The 25327-nt window shown below is 37.9% G+C and overlaps 1 protein-coding gene across 1 annotated transcript in view; it reads left to right on the forward strand.

Moving 5' to 3' along the window:
* Positions 1-25008, forward strand: part of LOC134750851 (putative divalent cation/proton antiporter TMEM165) — a 38831-nt gene extending 13823 nt beyond the window's left edge. Inside the window, exons 3-6 of the mRNA XM_063686086.1 lie at positions 13668-14021; positions 18456-18536; positions 19077-19269; positions 21294-25008. Of these exons, the coding sequence (XP_063542156.1) occupies positions 13668-14021; positions 18456-18536; positions 19077-19269; positions 21294-21361 (696 nt within the window). The 3' untranslated portion in view covers positions 21362-25008. The remainder of the gene's footprint in view (positions 1-13667; positions 14022-18455; positions 18537-19076; positions 19270-21293) is intronic.
* Positions 25009-25327: the final 319 nt, after the last annotated feature.

The following is a 25327-nucleotide window of genomic DNA, read 5'->3' on the forward strand; positions in this document are numbered from 1 at the left end:
TTTAAGAAGACCGAGATAGTTGGTTGGTGTCTTGGAGAGTATTTTGTGAATTCTCGCTCCTTTATGAGTTTGGGCAATCTCTTCACAGAACTTCCTCCATGACCTTCTTTTTGCTTTCCTGATTTGTTTATTATATTCAGTCAGCGCTCTACCATACCTTTCCCACTCATTCGGTGTGGTCGAGTGATTGAATATGCGACGTGTGGACCTACGGAGATTTTCTAGCCTTTTGTTCCACCACGTCGTTGTGTTAGTAGTTTTTGACTCTTTCAGTGGGCAGCTTTGTTCGTAGGCCCTACGTATGCCTTCAGATATTAAATTAACTGCCAAGTTGAGAGAATCTGGGGTTTTGACATACTTTTACTACGTTTTACTACGGCAACTATTACTGCTAGACACCAAAATTGGTGTGGGCCGCATGTACTTGTAGCGACGCAACGAAATCGCGGAGTGAGCCACGCCCGGTATAATTATTATACTACTCGCCCTTTAGAGTTCGTCAAAGGCGTATAGCCTTTTAAAGTTTTCTTACTCGAGAATTTGGTCTAGTGTGGTGGCCAGGCGTTAGCCGCGTAAACTGAAGACGCAGGTTCGGTCACATTTTTTATTTAGGTGCATCTATTTTCAGTTTTGAATAAAAATATCACGTTACCCTGGTTAGCCAGAGTACGTTACTCGCTTTCGCTCGTGCAACCATTCTATAACACACGGCAAGGACACGTTAATAAACATTACGCAGGATTGTTATACAATAACACATAGTAACATAATAAACCAGCATGAGAACTCTGAACACCCACAGTTACTACGAACTACGTGGTCTATTTATAATGGTACACAAATGTGTTTTGTAAATTAGTTGATAGTTGCGTGTATGTTAATTAGGTAAATATCACATCCCTATGATTTAGTTATGATATTAGTGGGCGGAACTAAGTATAGTTACCACTATTTTCTTTAATAAGGTTACCAACTTACCAGGTTTTAAAAATCAGGCCAAGTGCGAGTCGGACTCGCGCACGAAGGGTTCCGTACCATTACGCAAAAAACGGCAAAAAATAAATCACGTTTGTTGTATGGGAGCCCCATTTAAATATTTATATTATTCTGTTTTGTTGTTATTCCGGCAACAGAAATACATCATCTGTGAAAATTTTAACTGTCTAGCTATCACGGTTCATGAGATACAGCCTGGTGACAGACGGACGGACAGACAGACAGACAGCGGAGTCTTAGTAATTAGGGTCCCGTTTTTACACTGTTCCAAAAGGGACCAATCGCTGTAACGTTATGTTTTTGACAACGTAGTAGAGTCAGAATTGTTATTTTGTTTATAAGATCTATTTTAAATTTAATATACCTGTATAATTCTGCTAGGCGTACTAATCAGTCCATATTGGAAGAGCTACGCATAAAACGCCGGTTGTCAACAATATGCCAGGACCTAATACTCATTTACTTCGGACACCTCTCACGTCGCTCCTCGGATAGCCTGGAGAATGTTATAATGACGGGTAAAGTTGAAGGCATCTGACCTCAGGGCCCTCCTCCTACTAGATGGTGTGCTCAAATCACTGCACTTATGCAATTAAACTTGCACGAGGCCAATGCGCTTGGCGAAGAATAGAAGCCAATGGAGGAACCTGATCTTCAACAGAAGGACATGATGTCACGATCCTCAGCATTGAGGGACCGACTGAAGAGAGAGAATAATTCTGGAGATCAAGTCTGTTCTACTTATTTCTAACGCAGCACGCATTTTAAGTATAAAAATACTAGTTATTATTAGTTTGTGATACATTACTTTCGCAAATTGTATTCACCTATTCGTGTGAAAATATCATTTGAGACTAGTCGTTTTGACCTTCGATGCTGATAAGATAACAGAGAAATGTATGTCTTGCGCTTAACTAAGTCTCTTAACCTAGTAAAACACATGCAGTACTGTCAGTACCGGTATTAATAAGTATGATAAATAAATGAAAGAAAGGCCAGGTCAAGAGCACCCTAAACCGGCGAGCGTGTATGAGAAATGTTATGAAAGTGAAAGAAGCGAAAGAGGTATGTCAGGATCGTAGCAAGTGGAAATCCGTGGTCTCTGCCTACCCCTCAGGGAAATAGGCGTGATTAACAGACTATGTATTTATGTACATAAATGTATGTAATTTTTAGTATTTGTTGTAGAAGTCTGATTAGAGCCCAAAAACCGGCCAAGTGCGAGTCGGACCCGCGCACGAAGGGTTCCGTACCATTACGCAAAAAAAACGGCAAAAAATCACGTTTGTTGTATGGGAGCCCGACTTAAATATTTATTTTATTCTGTTTTTAGTATTTGTTGTTATAGCGCCAACAGAAATACCTACATCGTCTGTGAAAATTTCAACTGTCTAGCTATCACGGTTCATGAGATACCGCCTGGTGACAAACGGACAGACAGACGGACAGTGGAGGCTTAGTAATAGGTTCCCATTTTTACCCTTTGGGTACGGAATCCTAAAAATGACACCACGGAATTTTTGCCGCGAGCGTTTCGGAAGGTTTTTTTTTCTGAGAAGGGATAATTTTCATTGACATACTGTGTCAGTCATACTATTTCGAAGTCAAAAATGTAATAAGAGCATCGTCTACAGTCAGCAGCAGAAGTTGCTAAGCGGGCGAGGTGTTCAAAATTACCTTGAGGCGCTCTTATTCTCTTAACAATAAAGTTTCGTCAAGATCGTTTTGAACACCTCGCCCGCTTCGCAACTATTGCTTTTGACTGTACCTAGGTATATATATTCCGGCGCTGGTGTAATACCTTCATGATAATGACAAAGATTATGATAAGCCATCTCGTCTGTAAAACAAAAGGACCGTGGTTAACCGAGTGAATCACCTCATATGAAAAACAATTCAGAAAGTCGTTTCAAAAGATTTAAAAAAATTAATATTCTATGTGTGAAATTCAACCGAGCCCATCCAGAAGAAGTTCCTTAAGTCGCTGTTTACCTCTCTTTCTAAAAAACATATTTGTTAGAAAAAGACACATAGCCTTTTATAAAATGAGCTCGATATCTTTACAATTTTAACCGGGAAAATCAAACTCGATGGTTATATGCACTGGACCAGTCATTAAATCCTACATGTGCAAACACTGCAAACCGGTACCCGGTACCCCTATCACAAACCAAGCTATCAGTCGCTTTTATAGTTTTCCAGTTTGTATAAGGCGAAAAATGTGAACATATATCTGACATCGATTGTACCTAGCTAAATAACACAAGTTTTCCTACGAAACTACACGCTTAGTGTCAGTATACGCGCTAAAGCGGCGCGCGCGTGTCGTGAATCTAAAAACGTATAAACATTATCTGATCTTGAAAATGATAATGATAAAGTTATGATAGCAGATGCTTTCAGAAGTCAGTGTTTTGTTTTCTCACGGGCAGTGCGGTTGACAGTTGGAATAGTGAAGTGATAAAAATGAATACGACAGAATTTGACTGGTTTAGCACAACTGTGGTGCCTGACAGTGTACCGGTGACAGAGAGTCCTGATATAACGACATGGCTGACGGATATATTTTTGCAGGTGTGTTGTAAAACAATAGATTAGGTTGTGTACCTATATGTTTTGTTTAAACAAAAGCTTTACATGGACTGTGAAATTATATTAGACACATCACACATTATCGTTATAGTGTGATATTTTGTGTTCAAAAGAACACTGGTCAATAGCTATATGTATACAAAAGCAATAGTTTTATTCAAAAACCATATTAGGATTGTTGTTTATTAGGGTTTAACCAAATAACCATTTAGTATTATAGAGTTTATAACTTATGTTTCATATCAATCGCAGAATTTCACCATTTTGTAGAGCAAGTTTATAAAAAATTGTTCATATAAACTTTTTAATAAGCGCTGGCCTATTCGTTGACCTTTTGAAACCTAATACATAAATAACATTCGTTTTCGGGAATAAAAATGGTAAAATGAAACTCAGTGAAAAGTTTTTTGAAAAAAGTCTTCGACAAAACCAAATAACACTTCTTACACTTATTTGTGTAAACTTTCATCAGTCTATAACCTGAAACTCTTTAAACATTTGAATTAAGTATAATTAAAATGAGATCACCGTGTTTTAAGTGCTTAAGACTTGTGTTATCTTTCTGGGTTTAAAAACACTCATTGTTAACAACACTGAAAGTATACCATAATAGTAATAATTAGTTTTGCCCCACTTATTCAATATCAATTTGAAATGACTACAATAACTTTTGGTACAAATGCAAAAGTTTATGTAGCGCGCTACTTAAAATAAACAAAAACGAATAAGCCTAATTTGACCCCCTTCTATTTATTGATTTTAACAAAAGAAGAATCGAATTATTTTGTACTCTTCATTATCAGTTTCATGTTACCAAATGTCAGTTTTTAACGAGTTAGTATGCAAAAAAGTCAAAAAACTCTCGAATAATTATAGGGTGGTGTGTCTAGGTATAATATTACAAGGACTCGCTCGATTTTCCCGAATTTCTTCATCATATCCTGACTTTATGAGATGACAATAGTGCCAATCAAATGTGATGCCTTTGAAAGCAAAAAAAATCTAAATTCAAGATGAAAAATATACATACAAAAGCCCCACGAATCATCAACTTCCTTCGGGTTCCGTACCCAAAGGATAAAAACGGGACCCTATTACTAACTCCTCTGTCTGTCCGTCTGTCACCAGGCGGTATCTCATGAACATAGCTAGACAGTTGAAATCTTCACAGATGATATATTTCTGTTGCCGCTATAACAACAAATACTAAAAACAGAATAAAATAAATATTTAAGTGGGGCTCCCAGAATACAACGAACGTTATTTTTTTGTCGTTTTTCTGCGGTTTTTTGAAATCAGTCAGTGAAGCAGTAGGTGAAAACTAGGCAATTTAATAACTTTTCATTGAGTTGATAATATTGATTTCTTAATTTGATGCTGCTTCGATCCGCTTTCCGCTTCGTTTTTACTTAATATTTGGGGTTTCCTATTAGTTTTTATATACTCCACTTATGGCTCCTCTTCACGATGGCCCAGCGCTGGACCAGCGAGATGTCCATGCGATGGTGATGTCTCCTCTACACGATGGCCCAGCGTTGGACCAGCGAGATGGCCACGCGATGGTTGAAACGCAACTACCCAATATAGTTCTGGGTCACGTGTAGATGCGTACTGCCATCGCTGACTCACTACCTTTAATGTGCGGCCGAATAACCGACACCGTGGCCATCCCATTGCCATCCCGCCGCTCCATAAGCCATCCTACACCACTACCCTCACTACACGCTGGCCCATCTTAGTGGGCCAGTAGAGGAGAAATTGCAGAAGGTCGGTAGAGCAGGAGTTAAGCTCTTCCTTTCTTATGTCTGAGCAACGCACGTATACAAATTCGAGAATGCCCTACGACGATTTTCCCAGCAATAAATTTTATATGCTGGTCTTCACCACATTGACCCTAAACAGAAAAGGCATAGATGGGTTTTGCTTACATGAATTGTCTGAAAGTGCCAACCCAGTTATCAAAATCTCAGAATTAACAATTTTATTGTCAACAGAAATGTGGGATGGAACATGGAACCCATCGCAACCGAAAGCCATTCACGCCAGTTTATTAAATAAGAATAAATCATGCCTTTCTTTACCAAGCAATAGTCCAAGCTGACTTTTATTACTGGCTGGTTCAAGGGAATGTATGTATAAAATAGAGTAATCAATCAAATATTTCAATAGTTTAGCCCTGAAAACGTAACAGTCAGAAATAACCGAGTAAAGTTGGATTAAACGACCGTTGACGACCGGCCTGGCCTAGTGGGTAGTGACCCTGCCTGTGAAGCCGATGGTCCTGGGTTCGAATCCCGGTAAGGTCATTTATTTGTGTGATGAACACATGCAGATATTTGTTCCTGAGTCATGGATGTTTTCTATGTATTTAAGTATTTGTATAAGTATTATATATATCGTTGTCTGAGTACCCACAACACAAGCCTTCTTGAGCTTACCGAGGCCAATTTGTGTAAGAATATCCCTATAATATTTATTTATTTATTTATTATTTATTTATTAAAAGTCCGAGTTAGAGGTTACTTTCGGAATTCATTGTATCGAGCGAAGTACTCTAAAAACAAATTAAATTATTTTCTATGACCGCCGGATAGCCGAGCGGTTCAGGCACCTGTCCGGTAAACGGAGGCTTTGGTCATTTTTTCCTTCGTATATGACATTTATTTCAGTTTATCGAGCGAAGTTAATAAGTTAATAGATAATATAATCAAGAACTACATATATTTTTTCCACGTCTACGAATATCAACGTCTCTTAGAAAAATATGATCATATAAGGAGATTTTTCGCCTTCTGTAGGTACAGCTAGTAGTCATACTAGCTGTACCTACATAGCAACCGATGGTACCTAAGGTGCGGTTAACGCCCTACCACATACTACCTCACGTCGAGAACGCTTCTGCCCTTGAGACTTGAATTATTTTTGCACTTTGACGTCATTACCTAAAATAAAAATTGGCAATCATAACTTTGACGTCACTTCTTCCGCTGGCGTACCTATCTAAAATAAAAATAGATCAGTTGGTAAATAATGTGTTTTTATTTCGGTTCCTGTGGGAACTTACCATTGCTTTTATCGTTTCGGGTTTCGTAGTCAGTGAATGCATTTTGCGGGATATCTGTAGTCGCCAACGAACTAGGATAGCTATGGAAGTCTGACGAGGTCAGAAATTACCCCACGGGAATTGTGCCGCGAGCGACTCAACTGTACAGTCGCCATCAGATATATCGGAGCGTCCAAGGTGCTCAGAGATATCTGAACACGCACTCTAACGCATTGACAATAGAGGCTTGTTCAGATATTTGTATCTGATGGCTAGTGTACAGCGCGCATGTTGACAACGTCAAAAGTGTAATGCCGCGCATGAGGTTTGACATATACTCGTGGAAATTTTAGCCAATCAAAACTTATATTGACAAACCACAACTTTTTTTAATAGCGGGAATTTGTGTATTTCATATTTATTCCGCCTAGCTCTCCAAACCAGCCAAACAGGGATTATCTAGATTTGGATCTGATTTGTCAGCGCCAAAAGCACGTCAAAAGTGACGTATTTGGTCGAAGAACTGTCACTTTTGACACTGACAGACTAATTCAGATTTAATTCATGTCCTGTTATTAAAATTAGAATACGCCCGTAATTTTAACAAAATTAAACGAAAAAAACTTGTCAATAAAATCGCCCCTTAAACGTTTTTAGGGTTCCATACCCAAAGGGTAAAAACGAAACCATATTACTAAGACTCCGCTGTCTGTCTGTCTGTCCGTTTGTCACCAGGCTGTATCTCATAAACCGTGATAGCTAGACAATTGAAATTTTCACCGATGATGTATTTATGTTGCCGCTATAACAACAAATACTAAAAACAGTACAATATGAATATGGGGCTCCCATACAACAAACGTGATTTTTTTGCTGTTGTTTGCGTAATGGTACGGGACCCTTCGTGCGCGAGTCCGACTCGCACTTGGCCGGTTTTTTCTTGTTTACGAATCGCGTACTACATTATAACAGTAGAGTGCGTAAGTAGTAGTTCGCAAGGATGCAATTAAGTCGCATAAGGTTGTGTGCTCGTTTCGCGCGCATTAGCATTCGGCGGCCGCCGTACACTCGGCTAGAATAAAGGCCGGCCCCTTCAGCAAAGTAGTATTGTACCGCATTATCAAAGATAGATATAACTCCGTAATAGATGGATACAGTCTAAGGAAAAAATGTGCCTCGAAAATCAAGAAAATTTTACTCGATCAGAGGGCGCTACTAGCTTTGTCCTACTGTCGTATAGATGGCGTTGACGGTTTCGTTTGTTATTTAACAATTTTTACGCATATCAGTGAAATAACATGGGTCAAAATCATAAAAATAATTAATGCAAATAAAAAAAATCATTTATCCATATTTAAATACAATTTATCGTATTTTTATAAACCTTCATTTTTAGTTTTAAAGAGTGTCGATAGATGGCAGTGAATTTACTGTGGTTACAAAATTTACTATGACAGTACCGCTCTAGTATAAGTTACTCTATGGCATTATATTATCGTACTTGGTAGATAACCTATTGTGAAGGCTTATACTACCACAAAAATGTATGTTTGGTGCCATAAAACTAAAATGTAAAGGGTGACCCAAACGACCGTAACCATGGCAACGAGTGAAAAGAACAAGTTGATTCACGCACCTGTCATACGATCTAGAATAGATAGATGATGTATTTACCCTTCGATTATCATATCACGTAGGCAGTCCAATTTCACCCACTTGAGATTAGGTGTATGTGACGTATGTGACATTACTATGGACATTTTCAAAAGGTACTCTGTCGTTATCAGATAAGATAAGGTAAAAAAATTATTTCATTGAGAAATATCCAACAATAAAAACAATCATAATACGCTTAAATAGTTAAATAAAATAAAACTATGAAAACGGATTATATCGCGTATATTGAATTTATAATACATCCCGGCGGTTTGAACCCTTTACAGCGTTCGTGGTCAACGGGTGACTGAGGAAAAATTACAAAGTGCAAAAATACCCACATACTAAAATAATGAACAATCATAGACTATAAACTTTAAGGCTGGTTGTACATGCAAAATCGGTTCATAAGGCTAGTTATACACTACAATTATTTTCAAGTAAAGATATATATATATATATATATATATATATATATATATATATATATATATATATACGCGATAAAAACTACGCCGGCTCCAACCCTACACCACGGACCCGAGAAGATTTAATTTCCTCCTAAATTGTAGGAGGGTATCCCAATATGGGACCGGCAACAAACTCGGCGGGACACATCTTTTCAAAACATATTATACTCACAATGTCCAACATCATCCAACACTAAGGTCTCACAGTCTATGTCTCGCTTGCTCCTTTATCAGATGGACTACAGGATCCCAAGCTGGTGGTAGAGAAAAGCCATCTTCCCTATCTAAATTCAATATACGCGATATAATCCGTTTTCATAGTTTTATTTCAACTTAAATACTATAATAGTAGTTTATGCAGGTGATTCATAATGAGAGACCTTAAAACACTTGTGGTTTTATGAAAAGAGCGTTGGCGAGTTTCATAATAGAATCACACGAGTGTTTTAAGGCCTAATTATGTACAGTTGCATACACTACTTTATCTACACACATATCATTAATACTCTAAGATGGGTTCAGAAGGGAAATGACCTGCATTGCTACTAATAGTGCTACCTGTAAAATATATATAGACTATAGATATTAAAATAATACAATAAAAAATAAATATTAACAAATACAAAAACAAACTACTCATATTTTCAAATAAAATGTGAATTACAAACAACTTTTCACAATTCTACTTTCGTAACAGCAAAAAACCAACAAACAAATGACAATAGTAATGGCGGCAATTCGATCCTCCGTCAAGACGATTTTTTTTTTAAATTATAGACAAACGAATGAAGTCCCTATTCTCATGTCACTCGAGATCAAATGTCGTGCGGTCGGGCGAATTTGCATCACTTTGATAACTGATAAGTTGATAACCGCGTAAGTCCTCACTTCACTCGGTCGAAAAGTACCAAAAGTAAATAAAGGAAAAAACAATTACTTAAATAAATAACACAACGACCTTCTTTTCACGACCTCAACACACGCTTATGAATAATCTCACTGTAGCGGGTAGTATACTTTAAATATTTGCTCTACTATTCTTGAATTTATTAATAAGTAAATACCTATAGCGTACAAAATGTAAGTGTAAATACCTATAGTTGCACATAATATATAATTACTAGCATCTGTATGTATTTTTCCTGATTGTAGGTAGTAATAGGTACCCTTATATCCTAGTTTTTTATTTTCAGGATCAACCCTTATATCCTAGTTGTTTATATTTTAAATAGAAAATTTAGAAATTTGTATCAATTTGTGTCAGTGTGTCAAATGCCTTTAAAACGTAACGTTCTTTGCCGTACTAATTATATGCAAAACTGGCCAAGTGCGAGTCTGACTCACGTCTTAAGGGTTCCGTATTCCCTTTTCCCTTAAAATCGATTCACACTTGACCCTTCTCATAGGTTTTCCTGTAATATGACTTATAGGACTACTTTTGAAATGTTTATAACACTGACTATACCGAATAACTTTATCGCCAAAGGGCAAGCCCTGATTGGTTGACTTCTCGTTAGGTACTGCGCTATTGCCCAATCGCATGCCCTTAACATGTCGCTGTGCCACAGAATAAATAATAGTACTACCACACAGAAAGGAAACCTCCTACAAAACCGAAGTTTGACAGCAGTATGTATGTATGTATGTAAACACTTTATTGTACATAAGACAGATTACAAACACAATAAAAGAACATAAATATATACAATGTACAAAGGCGGACTTATCCCTATAAGGGATCTCTTCCAGTCAACCTTTGAGCAGTTCATGGTCGAATCATGCTGTCCCTTTCTAATATATGGCACTATCCCTTTCGGCTATTTAGGGTTGTCAAAATTCAAGTCATTATCTGTGGTCGTGCACGTAAAGGGACGTCAAGTTGTGCCAACCCTATTGATTGCTCCAATGCTGAGCCGCACGGAGGCGAGTTTGCCCGAAGCAAGGAGTTTCGCACCCCTGGCTGTGCTACAGATTACTCACAAATTTATACTTTTAATAGATAGGCCTCTCGAAATCATTTTAAAAATTAATTTTTAACAAGCAGAAACGTCTGCGATCGATGCTATTAAGCTTAGAATAAATTTAAAAGTGGAAAAATTACTGCCTTGGGTGAGACTTGAACTCACGGCCTCTGGATGTCGCTAGGGTCCCCTAGAACCATATAGTGGGAAGATTTGCTGACTATGGATGAGGTCTTGGTGGCTCAGTTGGCAGAGCGCTGGAGTATCCAAAGGCCGTGAGTTCAAGTCTCACCCAAGGCAGTAATTTTTCCACTTTTAAATTTATTCTAAACATTTTAAAAGTTCATATCACTGACTGTACCAAGTAACTTTATCGCCAAAGGGCAAGTCCTGATTGGTTGACTTCTCGTTACTACCGCTGTTGCCCAATCGCATGCCCTTAGCATCATTTTTAGCAATGTCAGGAATGTCAAAACTGAAAATATCTACCTACTTAAGGTTCATTTTAGCTTGCCAATGTAGACGTAACAATATTCAATTATTTTTTTCGTGTAGTCTGATGTATCTGTTCTAGTGTCATATGTAATCTTTGATCATTCTTTGCCGAAGTTCATTGACCTTGTTTGCAATGTCTAGGTGCAATTAAAATATTTAATTAGATCTATTATAATAGTGATTTGTTTGTTAACAGTTTGCATAGCCATGTATGCAAATGTAATGCTAAATAAACATAGACTGTGTAAATCGTGAGAAATTTCTATTTACATAAATTATATATTATGCCTCATTTTGTTACGATACTTTGAAGTGGCCTTATCTAAGGGTCACCACACACTTCGAGGGTCTTTCGAGCGTCGTCGTCTTACCAGTGCCCGCGCAACGGCGACGCAACTTTTGCGTTGCGTCAACGCAACGTCGACGCGTCGGCAACAGCGTTTATCGAAAGCCAGCGTCCACGCAGCGACGACGCGACGTCTCTAACGTCGGCGTCTTGTCAGCGCCTGCACAGCGTTCTTGCCCTGAGTCGAAAAACGTTACTGACGTGTCGTCGCTGCGTGGACGCCGGTAAGACGCTGGCGCTCGATAAACGCTGCTGCCGTCGCGCCGACGTTGCGTTGACGCAACGCAAAAGTTGCGTCGCCGTTGGGCGGGCGCTGGCAAGACGACGACGCTCGAAAGACTGTAGTGTGGGGTGGCCCTTAGAACTTCTTCTTCTCAGTGTTGCCTATGTTATGGGTACGCAACGCAATATATGTGACATCTGTTATATAATTCCATAAGTACATTTTTTGCATATAATTAATAAACTGTAAATATAGGTACAGTCTAAACTTAGTTTAAACTAATTAAAAACTAAAAATCTATATCCAAAGAGCTTAAGTATCTATAATCTAGCTAGATATACTTTCTTTAAATAGGTATGTGTTTGAAGAGATCATGTCACAGATACTGTCGCGGCGTAGATTTAAATAAAATGTCACATTTTTTGACCACCAAAGTAGTCAATAAGAGCGAATTTTAATAAATACTTTAAGCGCATAACGCCTTATTGACAACAGACAAATACTTCGATACGATATAAATGCAGATGTAGTCCATTGACACATAGATTGTACCATCTATCAACGATAAGGTTCTTGTAAACTTCTCTTTTTAGGGTTCCGCAATTCAAAGATAAGATTTATTCCATGACAAACTTATATTTGTTACCATATGATATTGCCGATGTATTGGGACAACGGCTAAATTAAATTAAGTTTGTATAGTCACCATCAAAAGTATAGCGGATCAGACTCCGCGTCAAAAGTATTTACCATTCTCTAATACTTATCTTAACAAAATGAGTATGAAGTGTAGTTGTATCTCTAGTTCGAACAGTATTCCAAGGTCGCAGGTAGTTTTGCCGCGTTGTTTTATTCGTTACTAATAAAGATAGTTTTTCAAGTAGGCAAATACAATGCGCTTATGAACGTCAAATAAAACTACACCGGCTCTAACCCTACACCTTTGCCCGAGAAGATTTAAGTCCCTCCTCAATTGGAGGAGGGTGTCCTAAGGTAATGATGCTGGCTGTACCTTGATTCAGTTCATCTTTACGGTACTTTTATAGTTTATTTACTTCAGTTGTGTTACCAATACGGGACCCTCAGTACCCGAGTCCAACTCGCGCTTGGCCGGTTTTATCTGTCGTCCTCTTTTATGACTCTTTCTTTGTTTATTATCTTATTGCTCGGAACGACCCATATCTTTATGGAGATTTGCACTACTTCGTATATTTAAATGATTAGATCTTCCTTTAAATTTGGGCGACATTGAAAGCTCACCTCGCACGTGCATTTTAAAGTAGTGTCTGACCGAAGTCGGATATTTTGCCGAAACCGAAGGTTCGGTTTTGCCCTAGTCCCCTTTCTCTTCTAGTCTAGAATCTAGAACCTTCGGCTGAAACTGCCGTAACCGAAACCGATACTTACACCGGACACTACCGAAAATACAAAGGTTCGGGAGTATTTTGGTCGAAACGGAACTTGATATTTATGCCGAAACCACAAATTCGGTCGGACACTCATTTTAAGTAACTTAACAGTATCACCACATAGTATAAAACAAAGTCGCTTCCTGTTGTCTGGATGGATGTCTGTCCCTATGTATGCTTAGATCTTTGAAACTACGCAACGGATTTTGATGCGGTTTTTTTTAGTGATTCAAGAGGAAGGTTTATATGTATAATACATCAGCATTGCATCCGTGTGAAGCCGGGGCGGCTCGCTAGTCAATTATAAATCTGAAGAAAAGAAGCCAGATCTTATTTCTCTGTTTCTTCTCTGAGCCTTGTTTGTGATTTTGTTTAATGACATAAAAAAAGTAAACTTTCTAAAAAAAATCTTCATGGATTATTCGTCCATACTAAAAATAAAACATGATTATAACATAAACATTTTTTATTTCCAGCGCGCGGCAACCACCGGGAGCTTCTGGCAGGGTTTCCTCGCGTCCCTATCCGTCGTCATAGTCTCCGAGCTTGGCGACAAAACCTTCTTCATCGCCGCCATCATGGCAATGAAGCATCCTCGCGTCATCGTCTTCGCCGGCGCCATATCTGCCCTCGTCTTCATGACAATCCTGTCTGCCGCTTTCGGCTGGATCGCGACATACATACCAAGGATATACACGTATTATATAAGCGCAGCGCTTTTCGCTATATTTGGTATCAAGATGTTGAGGGATGGGTGGAAGATGGATCCGAATGAGGGGCAGGAGGAGCTGGAGGAGGTGCAGAGTGAATTGAAAAGGAGGGAGGATCAGGTTTGTGTTTTGTTTTAATGCTCACTGAATGCTTGGGAGGTTTCTAGGATTACGTCTGCTATTTCATGAACTAGTTAGAGAGTTTTTAATCTTATAGCCATACTTTGCGAGATGATAGATATAGGTTATGCTGAACATCTTTTATAATGAAACCAAGTTTTCAAAAACATTGATTGTTTGATAAATTTCGACCAGGCTGATTTTTCTATGGGATATGCGAGCCTACATTTTTGCTATTGAGATTCGAAAGGTGTTCAGTAAGACCCACTATTCAACTACCTAAGCAGAGTCTGACTAAGGGTTAAACCCTGTATGTAGTTGTCAATTGTCTAAAATAAAGCTCAGGCCAGGCATAGTTACACATATTACAGAATAGGGGGTTTAAAGGAAATAATATTATACTCCTAGGATAGTCTCTTTCTCGTACGCGTTTAATTAGTTTGTTTTTAATTGATTTATTTCAATAAAATTCTATTTAATCGTAAAGATCAGTGTTAGGTACCGATTTTATCATGGTTTTGACCGGATAAAATTTTAATTTAAGCAAATGATTAGCAAAAATGTCAGGTGAAAAGATAGATTAAGATTGAAAGGTTTCAAGATTGGTTTAACCGATTAAATTGTAATCTGCTTATCAGTCGGTACAAAGCAAGGAGCTTATCGTGATTTGTTTCTATCTTTTATTTAAATCTAAGATTAAGTACTTATACATGACGCGTATAATCTTAACACAAAAACTGATTAGATGCGCTATGGGGCTAATTTCTCGCATGGTATTAGTGTAATATTATTAGTGTGTTACCATGGTAACCCATGGGGCCTATTTTTTGAACGGTGTTAGACTAATATTATTAGTCCACGAACTGTCAAGTCGTATTACCATGGCAACACTCTAATAATATTAGACTAATACCGTTCGAAAAATGGGCCCCTGTAGGTAAATATACATAGTTTATTAGGTTAGGTATTGACGGTATTGTAAATGGGTACCCTATATTTTTGCCAACTAAAGGGCAATAGTACATTTCGATGCTAGTGCGGAAAGTATGTCATTACTTGACAAATGAAGAATGACATATCCGCACGTGTATCGAACGACGTTTTTTAATACAGTTGCGAAAAAATAAGAAAAGCAACAAGTAAGGAAAGGAATTCGAAACTTTTATATTATTAATTCGGTGACACTGACATCATTGACATTGACATTATGAAGAGGTGTTTTTCTAGCTTTTATTCGACTAGAATAGATTTTGTTATTATTATTGAACCCACTTCATGAGTTTTTTTTTTTTTCAAATGCATGTTCTATAAGACAGAAACAATTGTAAATATTAAAACATTGTACTATTATTACCTAAATATCGTTATTTACGATTATTTGTGTATCGTATATTTATAAAAACAATATCGAATGTTGCCTTTGGAAACATAAAACATTCTTGCAGTAAGAAAAAACGCCTCTTTTTTGACAGGCATTCCATTCCATTCAGACAACTTATTAAGAACGGTTTTTCAACATTAAAAAATAAACGTATAATAATACTTATAATGATGAAGAGGTAAGTAATAAAATATTAAATATGCATATTTTTCGCATTCTTACATTAACAGTAGGTTTTTATGTTGATTACGAAGTTTAAAGGAAACTAATATTAACACTCATCAATAAGTGGTCATGAATTGGAACAAGTAAACATTTAAAAAAATTGGAAAAGTAAAAAGCACTAGTTCGCGAAAACCAACTTTCCGTACGCTAAACAGCAACGAAAAGTAGCACTTTTTGAGCAACTGTATTAAAAAAATTATTATAAGTTTACGTACGACTTAATACATCGACATAATTATATTTCTAGGTATCTATCTCTCACATGAAAATATTGATCGGTTCGACCCTAATGCCTACTTTTCTTCATACTAACATTAAGCTAATTTCACGGCTTAACTCACGTATTTTCAGTCACTCGCGTGACATGTTTCTCTGAGCCTAGGTGGAGACTTCCAAGCACTAACAGTGCATGCGTACTTACCATTTACGATAGCCGCCCCGCTGTTAGTGAAAATGGAGACCTCTAGGTTCTCCATGTCGCGCGAGTGACTAACTCAGCGTCTTACGTAAGCGAACAACTGGCGAACGCGAACCGAAGCGGCGCGGCGGGCCCACGGCGTTCGCAACGAGATCGCCCACGTAGGACACTTCTATAGGTATCAAAGGATTGATTCACCCCGCGCCGCTTCGCGTTCGCGTTGTTCGCCTACGTAGTACGCTGCGTAAAAATATGTGAGTAAAACCGTTAAATTTGCTTAATGTTTGTATGAGTCGTGAGAGTTTAAATAAAGTTTTATTGACTTGTAGCTGTAGGAAAAGCGAGGAACGATAACTGCTTCGTAATTCGTCCCTTAGATCTCCAATTAAATGTTTAGATTTTCGGACAAATGTTGAATTCCTTGAAATTAGTAGTTAGAATTAGAACAGAAAAAAATGGAATCAACTTGCAACAGGAGCCGTCAAGAGAGCGCGGGTCGCCCACCGGCTCCCATACCAGTCATACGTCTGCACGGTCGTCCCCTGGACCTTTAGAGCAGCACTCAAGTCCGAGAGCCACTCCCGAAGATCCCCTACCCGGTCCTTCCACGGCCCCTGAACCGAGGGTGAACTTTCGTCATTATGCCTGGCAGTACGAATGACACATTAGTTTTTTTCTTTTTAGCCTAGCATTTTTACGTTTAGCACATTCACCCCTTTTTGAAAAGCATAAGCTTTGCGTTTTTTGAAAAAAGGAATTCAGCATTTGTGAATCGCTTTGTATGTCCTGCTCGAGATGTATTTAAGCATACCCCATTGATAGTACATTTTGCTCTCATTGTTCACGAGTTTAATATCATATGTGGTATTTTCTATAAAAAGTGACCTTATTGTCGAAGGCGCTTACGCCATTATAAACGATGCTCCGATATAAATACAATGCCACGCGACGCTGTGCGGCGTAAGCGCCATCGACAATAAGGTCCCTTTTTATAGAAAATACCACATATGTATACAAATAGATGTATCTGTTGGCGGATATGTACCTAATCTTGTTTATTTGCGAAAAAATTGTACAGCAATTTTTGTTCTTATAATTTTCGTTTATAAAGCACAATTTTTTTACGCGCACTAAATCTCAAAATTTGATAAGACGAATCTTGTACAACTAAGCTGTGTTTTGTGTCCCAGATACTGTCAGGGAAGTTAAAAAAAAAACAATTGGCCAATCTACTATCCAATTTGCCTGATCCAACTGTCAAGTTACCAAATCAGATAGATTAACAGATTGGCCAATCAAACTTAGGGCCGATACGGACCCACTGCAATTTGTATGGGAACTTCACGCCAATTGCAACGTCGGCGTGCAGTTCCCATACAAGTATCAGTACGTCTATACCGGCCTTTAGTATCTGGGATAAAAAGAATGAATTTACTGTACTCGTAAGCACAATAAGTATCACCCCATTTTTAAAATGCTACCTGGGCGGATACCGCGAACGTCGAAATCGGAAATTCATCTATCTACATTTCTATCGCTTGATTAACCTTTCATATATGTGTGGTGGTCAAAAATGGTGGGTTTAAATCGCGATTGTGCACATTAAATAAAACTATGATGAAAACGGATTATATTGCGTATATTGAATTTATAATACATCCCGACATTTTGAACCCCTTACAGCGTTCGTGGTCAACGGGTGACCGAGGAAAAGCTACAATGTGCAGAAATACCCACGTACAAATATAATGAACCATAATAAACTTTAAGGCTGGTTGTACATGCAAAATCGGTTCATAAGGCTGGTTATACAATACAACTATTTTCAAGTAAAAATATACTCGATAAAGCTACGCTCGATTGTGCTGTTTAGGATAGGAAAACAACGTTCAAAAAAATGCAAAAAAGATGACTTAAAATTCGATCAGGATCTTTATCATACGTAACAAGTGAAAAGCGATAGAGATGCAGATATATTTTCGATGTTTGCTGTAACCACATTGTATTTCTTTAACATTTGAAAGGTGTATCTGAAACATCTACCAAAAGATACATTTAAATACATTATCATTTTATCTGGCGCTTGGCATGTGTTGTAATGTAAATTGTTATATAATATAGGTAATTTATATTCATTAAAATTTAATCATCTCATGTAATATTTGCATTAGTTAGTACAACGCAAAGTTATGCCTACAGTTCAGTGTTTTAGATATTTACATAAGAAATTTTCTCTTACCTGTTACATTTAAATCGACCCGAAAATTGCGACATTATTTGACAAACAAAACCGTCAATTTTCCATTTTTTTTCGTTAGTTACTCTTCTATTTCAATCTTTAGATACTCTACCCACTGAGTATATAACTCTTTTAAAAAGTGTCATAACCTAATGGTTATTGAAATTGCAGGACGAAAAAGAAGAAACCTTAGACATGCTAGAACAGGGTCAAGCGGAGAACCGACGGCGGAAACGAAACGCCGTTATTAAGGTGAGTTACTGTTGTTTCATGAAATATTTGTTACTTACACTGCCTCTGGGCACGGTTAAGTAGGGACATCGTGTAAACGATTTCCCAATGCTGCTTTGTTGCGGCAGTCAAAACAAAAGACCATCAGTACCACCACCACCAATCAGGACCAAAAGTAGTGTGTTCACAAAAGTGTAAAGACCTGTAGCGTAGCTGCATTTTCGTATAGTGAAGTATTCAAGAATATGGTGCCCCATAGCTCTTACGAGTATGTCGGCGTTTTAAGACCTATGGGACATAATTTGGAGTAAGTTGTATGCACCCATATTACACTTGACTATACTAAGACAGAGGCACGAGCGATGCCAATGTGTAAACGGCGTATTAGAGTGCTAATACGCCGTGCTGAAAGGGATAAGTTCGCCATTGTACAAATGATGCGTTTTTCTCTTGTTTTATGTTTCTTTTTGTACAATAAAGAGTTTTACTACTACTACTACTACAAATTTTCTGCTTACTGTAAAAATGACTGTATCCACTAATCGATATTTTTCCTTAAAGGTGCTACTCCAAGCCGCGACTCTCACGTTCCTCGCCGAATGGGGCGACCGGTCGCAGCTGGCGACGGTCGTGCTCGCCACGCGCGAGAACGCGGTCGGCGTCGTGGTGGGCGGGTCGCTGGGACACGCGCTGTGTACCGGCCTGGCGGTCGTAGGAGGCCGGATGGTGGCACAGAAGATTAGCGTGAGGACTGGTGAGTCTTCCTTAAAGGTGCTACTCCAAGCTGCGACTAACGTTTCTCGCCGAATGGGGCGACCGGTCGCGGCTGGCGACAGTCGTGCTCGCCACAGTCGCCACGCCCGAGAACGCGGTCGGCGGCTCGCTGGGGCACGCACGTTGTACATAGAAGATATCTGTTAGGACTGGTGAGTGAATTGTCCGCTAGATGTCGCTGTCCCGTGCGCTTTATCACGCTATCGAAGTTTAGACGTGGGATGTATATAGATTTGTGTTAATTAAAGTGTGCTAAAGAGAGCGGTAGACGGCAATAGGTGGCTCGCTAGGACGCGCACTTTGTACCGGCCTGGCGGTCATAGGAAGCCGGATGGTGGCACAGAAGATTAGCGTTAGAACTCGTGAGTGAATTGTCAGCTAGATGTCACTGTTAGTGTACTGCCTCCACGGATTTAGATTTTAATAAACCGGATGGAGTACACGGGCCAAAAAGTGTGTCCACATGAGAAGTCAAAGTGGGCGGTTGCATCTCTTTCTAATTAGGGTGATCATAAGTCATATGTATGTGGGATATTAGGATAAGTTGGAATGTATAGTTTGGCCAAGATCTTTTTTCATTCATGCATAGGAAGTCAGAGAGAATGGATTTAGTTTTTTTCTCCTCTGTAAAACGCTTCACAAAACCTTACTTAATTTAGTTTAGTCGTTATAAAAGCTGTTACTGATGACAGACAGACTGACAGACGGACAGCGGAGTCTTATTGATAGGGTCCCGTTTTTACCCTTTGGGTACGGAACCCTAAAAATGGTCACGTTTTTTTCATTTGTAGTCTGCCTCTTTCGCACTCATGGTATGTTCATATACGTAATGGCTTATCTTTTGCACACTTCAGCTAATCTTTAAGCGTCATCGTAGTTAATTGCACCATTTTTTTTTATTTGCCGCCTTTGTGTACTGACGGAAATGTGTGTTCAACCTATATAGAATATTATCTATAAATGTGTCTGTAATATTTAAGGATTTTGGATTTAAATTTTGGCAATTACGCTCTTAGCTCTCATTACGTGCACAAATAAATCATTTATCTATCTATCAAACAAATAATTAAAAATGCCGAAATAAAGATATACTTATTTAGGTAAACTTATTTTTACATTAAGTAAGTACGAGGTAATAAGAACTCTGTAAGGCCGATTCACATCGTGCCGACATCATAGTCACCCTAATGAGTTTGACAATGTTTTCTTGTATTTTTATCGTAAACTTTAATAGTTGAGGCTTACCTGTGAAAAGATATACCACAATCAACAAAACTTTAACTTCTGCAACCTTTCACACAACATCTTTTACCCATTTTATACTTTATTTCGCAAATAAATCTTGAGCGCCGCCATTCATGTATTTTGAAAATTTCATTATCAAGTTGGGGATACCAATTAATATTCAAAGTTACTACAATGTCTACCATATTAAAATTAATGTATTTTTTGTTGTGCACATGCTTGGGTTAAATCAGTTAATAATATTGCCATTATAACTATTTACAAATTACGTAAAAGATATCAGAACCGCACTCTGAATATAGCACTTACATAATATAAGAAAGTATTTAATTGTAATGGTATTTTTTTAACATTGGCAACATGTGCGAGTGGGACACCGCGACCCACTTTTGCTATCTCATGTGGACCGTTTTCTCTAGTCTGGTACGAATACCTTTCTGGCTCGGTGATAAGGTTCAATTTAGTATGGCAAAAAAAGTGACAGCTCGCTCCTGTTTAGGGTATAACTTCATGACTGCCTCTCAGTTTGAAAAATCGTTGACAAAGCTTCTTGGGCTAGACGGTCTTCTTCACATTGACCTTATACCCCGGCCACATACTCGACGAGTGGTATGGGAAGTATGCAGGGCAGTATGGCGGCCGATGACGAGTAGCGCGGCCACGCTACTTCTCAGGCTACTTCCCATGCCACTCGTCGAGTATGTGGCGGGGGCATTACATCTTCTAGAAGTTATTTAACCTATTATATTTCGTTTGCAGTGACAATAATCGGTGGCTTGGTGTTCCTGTTCTTTGCCGTGAGCGCGCTGTTCATCGGCCCCGACTAAAGACAATTCGTACGTGTAAGTGACAATATGTAATGTATGTTGTATAGTTCCTTTGTGCACTTAATATACGCGAGAATCCGAATATTTTGTTTAAAGATCGAATGTAATGTACCTACAGTCCAGTTCATAAGCATAAAAAGTGTTCTCGCGCGAGAACATTCCCCATACAAACCGGAGAACGTTCTCAAGAACGGCACAACTATATAAACATGTATACATTTGTATTATTTTCACGTAAAACGTACCGACGATATGTACGTATACGTACGCATCGTCGCTTGCCATCGACAAGCAAATTTCGTGCGTCGCGACAAAGGTGCCTTTTGCTTGAAAACGTCACATTTTTCTCCTTATTGCTTATTAAAAACATGTTTACATGTTTATGAACTCGATTGTATATATGTGTAAAGTGTGAAGAAAAGAGTTTTCGGGTGTCGAAGCGCTTGTTTTAAAAAATCTTGCTTCGAATTTGATAACTGTCATAGATGGCGCTGTACGACTCTCTACAACTCAAAATTTAAATAGTTCTCGTTTGATTACCGGCTTACCACAAAGTATGTATGTTTTGTGGCACAGCTGTCAAAGTCAGGGAACTTTCCTCTCTTATAAATAAAGAAATATGACGAAAAAAATAGAAATTCTCAAATTAAAAATCGACAGATAATCTCGATTGTTCCGAGAATTTACGTGCATATTGACAAACTATAAGATTTAACTAACTTAGCGGTTTCACTCACGTGTTTCACGTGTTTTTAGTCACTCGCGCGACATGTTTCGGAGTGCCTAGGTCTCCATTTTCAAGCACTAACAGCGTCTGAGTGAGTAGCGGTCACGACGGATGGGCGTCACGTACTATGCATTAATATGTCTTACGATAGTTTAAATTCGATTAAACTATAAGATTATAATCATGGAGACTATATAAAGGAGCCAAATCTCTATGTATGAAAAGTGTCCATCAAAAAACAGTAATTAGGCGGCGCCACCATCGACCGAAATACTACCAAAAACAACCTACGTAATTTGGTCGGGTTATTTGTTGCCTTATATGGTTCATGTTATACTCATGTCCCAGAGCCTAACTAGCGCCACCGGAGAGATTAGGAACTATTATTTAAAGCTGAAAGCGGTCACTTTTGCAACAATTCTGACATAAGAGATTGGCATCCTTTCTATACCATCCATAATTATAATGATTGTGTAAAATTCAAATGGCGTCCGCTAGGTGGCGCGGGTGCACGGAGCGGGCCATAGACCTAGCATTACATATATCAACTATACGCGTGCGCCCGTGAGGGACAGAACATACGCAATGCGACAATATGATTGGTCGAGTAGATTTGTAGCCAACCATAAACCATACTAAATACACGGTGGGGAATAAAACAAAAATGTGAGACTGTGACAAGGACAAACAATAACAGCGCTTTCTCTGCTACTCCTACTGAAAGATACATAAGACTATCCCGTTCGGTCATTTCCCCCCACCCCTCATGACCGATCCAGTTATACTAGATTCATGGAGCGGGCGCACGCACGCGGGTGCCATTGTAGGGAAATCCGTCGCACGCGTCCGCGCCAGTTATCAACGCTCATACAATTTTTCGTTATCCCGCTCACCCGCTCCGTGCAATCGCGCCAGCTAGCGGACGCCCAAAAAGGTACTTATTTTTTCGTCTCGGACGTGTAAAATTGCTGTAACTGTCAATAAGGGTGAATCAACTTTTTAGTGTCACTCGTTGTCATAGTTACGTTCTCCTGGGCAACTCTAAAAACCCTATTTACGGAAACGTTAATTTTACACACATATTTCGCGTGTTAAGGTTAAATTGTAGGGAGATGACAGATGTCACCGTACGTAAGCTACATGAAATACTATAGAGAGATATAAAATTTATTTTAACAAATGTAATAACAAAAAAGTTGATTCCTATTGTTCAAAAATAGTTTTATATGAAAATTCCATGTTAAATTTTATACTCATCATTGATTAAGATTTTTTCGATACATAATGGCATTTTATGATATGAGAATTATATGAAATTATGCATTTTAGTTTAGTACGCTATTATTGAATACTTTTAAAAGCGATACAATAAGAAAATTATTCGCGATAATATATTTGTTTAGTTAATTTTATTCAAGTAAGCAGTAGAATCGATCTGTAAGTACAGAAATGTAAAAACTATTGATACTTGTATTTTAACTTTCATTCGTATTATAATTGTCACAAGTGTTCCATGTTGAAACACGATCAAAACGTTCAATCTTTTATTTATATTGTTCATACATAATTATTATACACGGTGGATAAAAAATCAGTGCATTCCCGGTGCTAGGGAGGTTTTGGAATTATACTGAGCAACTGACTGTGGGAGTGGGACCAACCCCGAACCCGAAATCGCGAAAAAAATAATTGTCTGTTGTTGTTGTTGTGTATTCCCGTTGCCAGGGAGGTTTTAGGATTATACTGAGCAACTTTTACTATGGAACCAACCACGAAATCGCTAAAAAAAAATTACCCTCATAGAAAATGGACCAGCCAAAATTTATGAAACAGCCAATTTTTTTTCGCGATTTCGGGATTGGTCCCATAGTAAAAGTTTCTCAGTATAATCCCAAAACCTCTCTGGCAACGGGGATGCACATATTTTTTTGCCACCGTGTAAGATGGTCTGTGATATAATCTTATTTTGCGAATAACATGTCTAAATGACGTAGAGTATATATCTCGACCATTAATCACTTTTTCGCGTTTAAATTACTAATGTGATATCTCTAGATATCTATGATATCGCGTTCTACAGGCTGTTTCAGAATTCCTAAAAATGTCCCAGTGATAGACACTGTCCGAATGATTGCCACAGTTAAACGTAAGTCCATGCAATATTGGTAACAAACTGCATAGAATTAGGCTGTCTCATACTATAATTCGATATTTTAGTATTAGAAAAAAGGTAAACAATCTTGACGTCTTTTTATTTCTATATCTAGTAAGTTAAGTAATAATTAATTGTATCTAACATAGTTTTAAGTTCCTGCATGTTCGACTAACCTGTTATGGATTTCTGTGGTCCGAAATAAATGATTTTTATTTTATTTTATTTATTTATTTAAAAAGCTTTAAAAAAATCAGTAATTACTTAAAAAAAGCAACAGAATGTAAATCATCGTATATTTATATATTTCAATAAAAAAACACGTCAAGATCGCTTACCTTCTTTCTAGTGCAAAAAAAAAAACGAAGTAAATCGAATATTCGGTATCAGTCTTATAAATGCAGGTAAAAAAAAAAACAATATGTTTTTTGTATCAAGTCTTGTCAATTTTGAACACGTGTATAGATTTTGCTTTTCTCAAATGTATCTTGTTTAACGTTACCTCATCTTGATTCATTCAAGCAATTTGGGAGGAGCTGAATTTAGAAATATCTGCAAAGGACTGTAACTTGTCTTTGAAAGACATTTTAAATACAAGTTGTAATGTATGTATGTATGTATGTATGAAGACTATTGTTAGTACCGATTAAGTTTATTTTTTATAAGTACAAAAGTGAACGCCGTATCATGTTTGATGCTTTTGTTAAGTGTTGAATTATTTAAAGTATTATTTTTTATGTAAAATTGAAATAAAAATAGATGTATATATGTACTTTGTTTCATTATCATAATAGGCAGAAAGATTCCCATCATAGATATATAGTGTAAAGAGACGTTTAAAAACAAGGGCACAAGTAAGGGACCAGGACTCAATGGTGAATATTCATTATTATTTTAACCTCCTGAGACTCAATGTACACATTTGTTGCAATCTAATTAGAACCTTCCAAGATCCAAATAAAGTAGCATAAAAAAAGTAAAGGTGTCCACCATTGGTCCCTGTCAGCTCAGCGCCCAATACTGGTCCCTATTTATAAATAAAACGATTACAAAAATAACAGAATTTTATTCTGGTCTCGACATAATA

This window comes from Cydia strobilella, chromosome 21 (assembly GCF_947568885.1).
Source record: "Cydia strobilella chromosome 21, ilCydStro3.1, whole genome shotgun sequence".
NCBI classification, from domain to species: domain Eukaryota; kingdom Metazoa; phylum Arthropoda; class Insecta; order Lepidoptera; family Tortricidae; genus Cydia; species Cydia strobilella.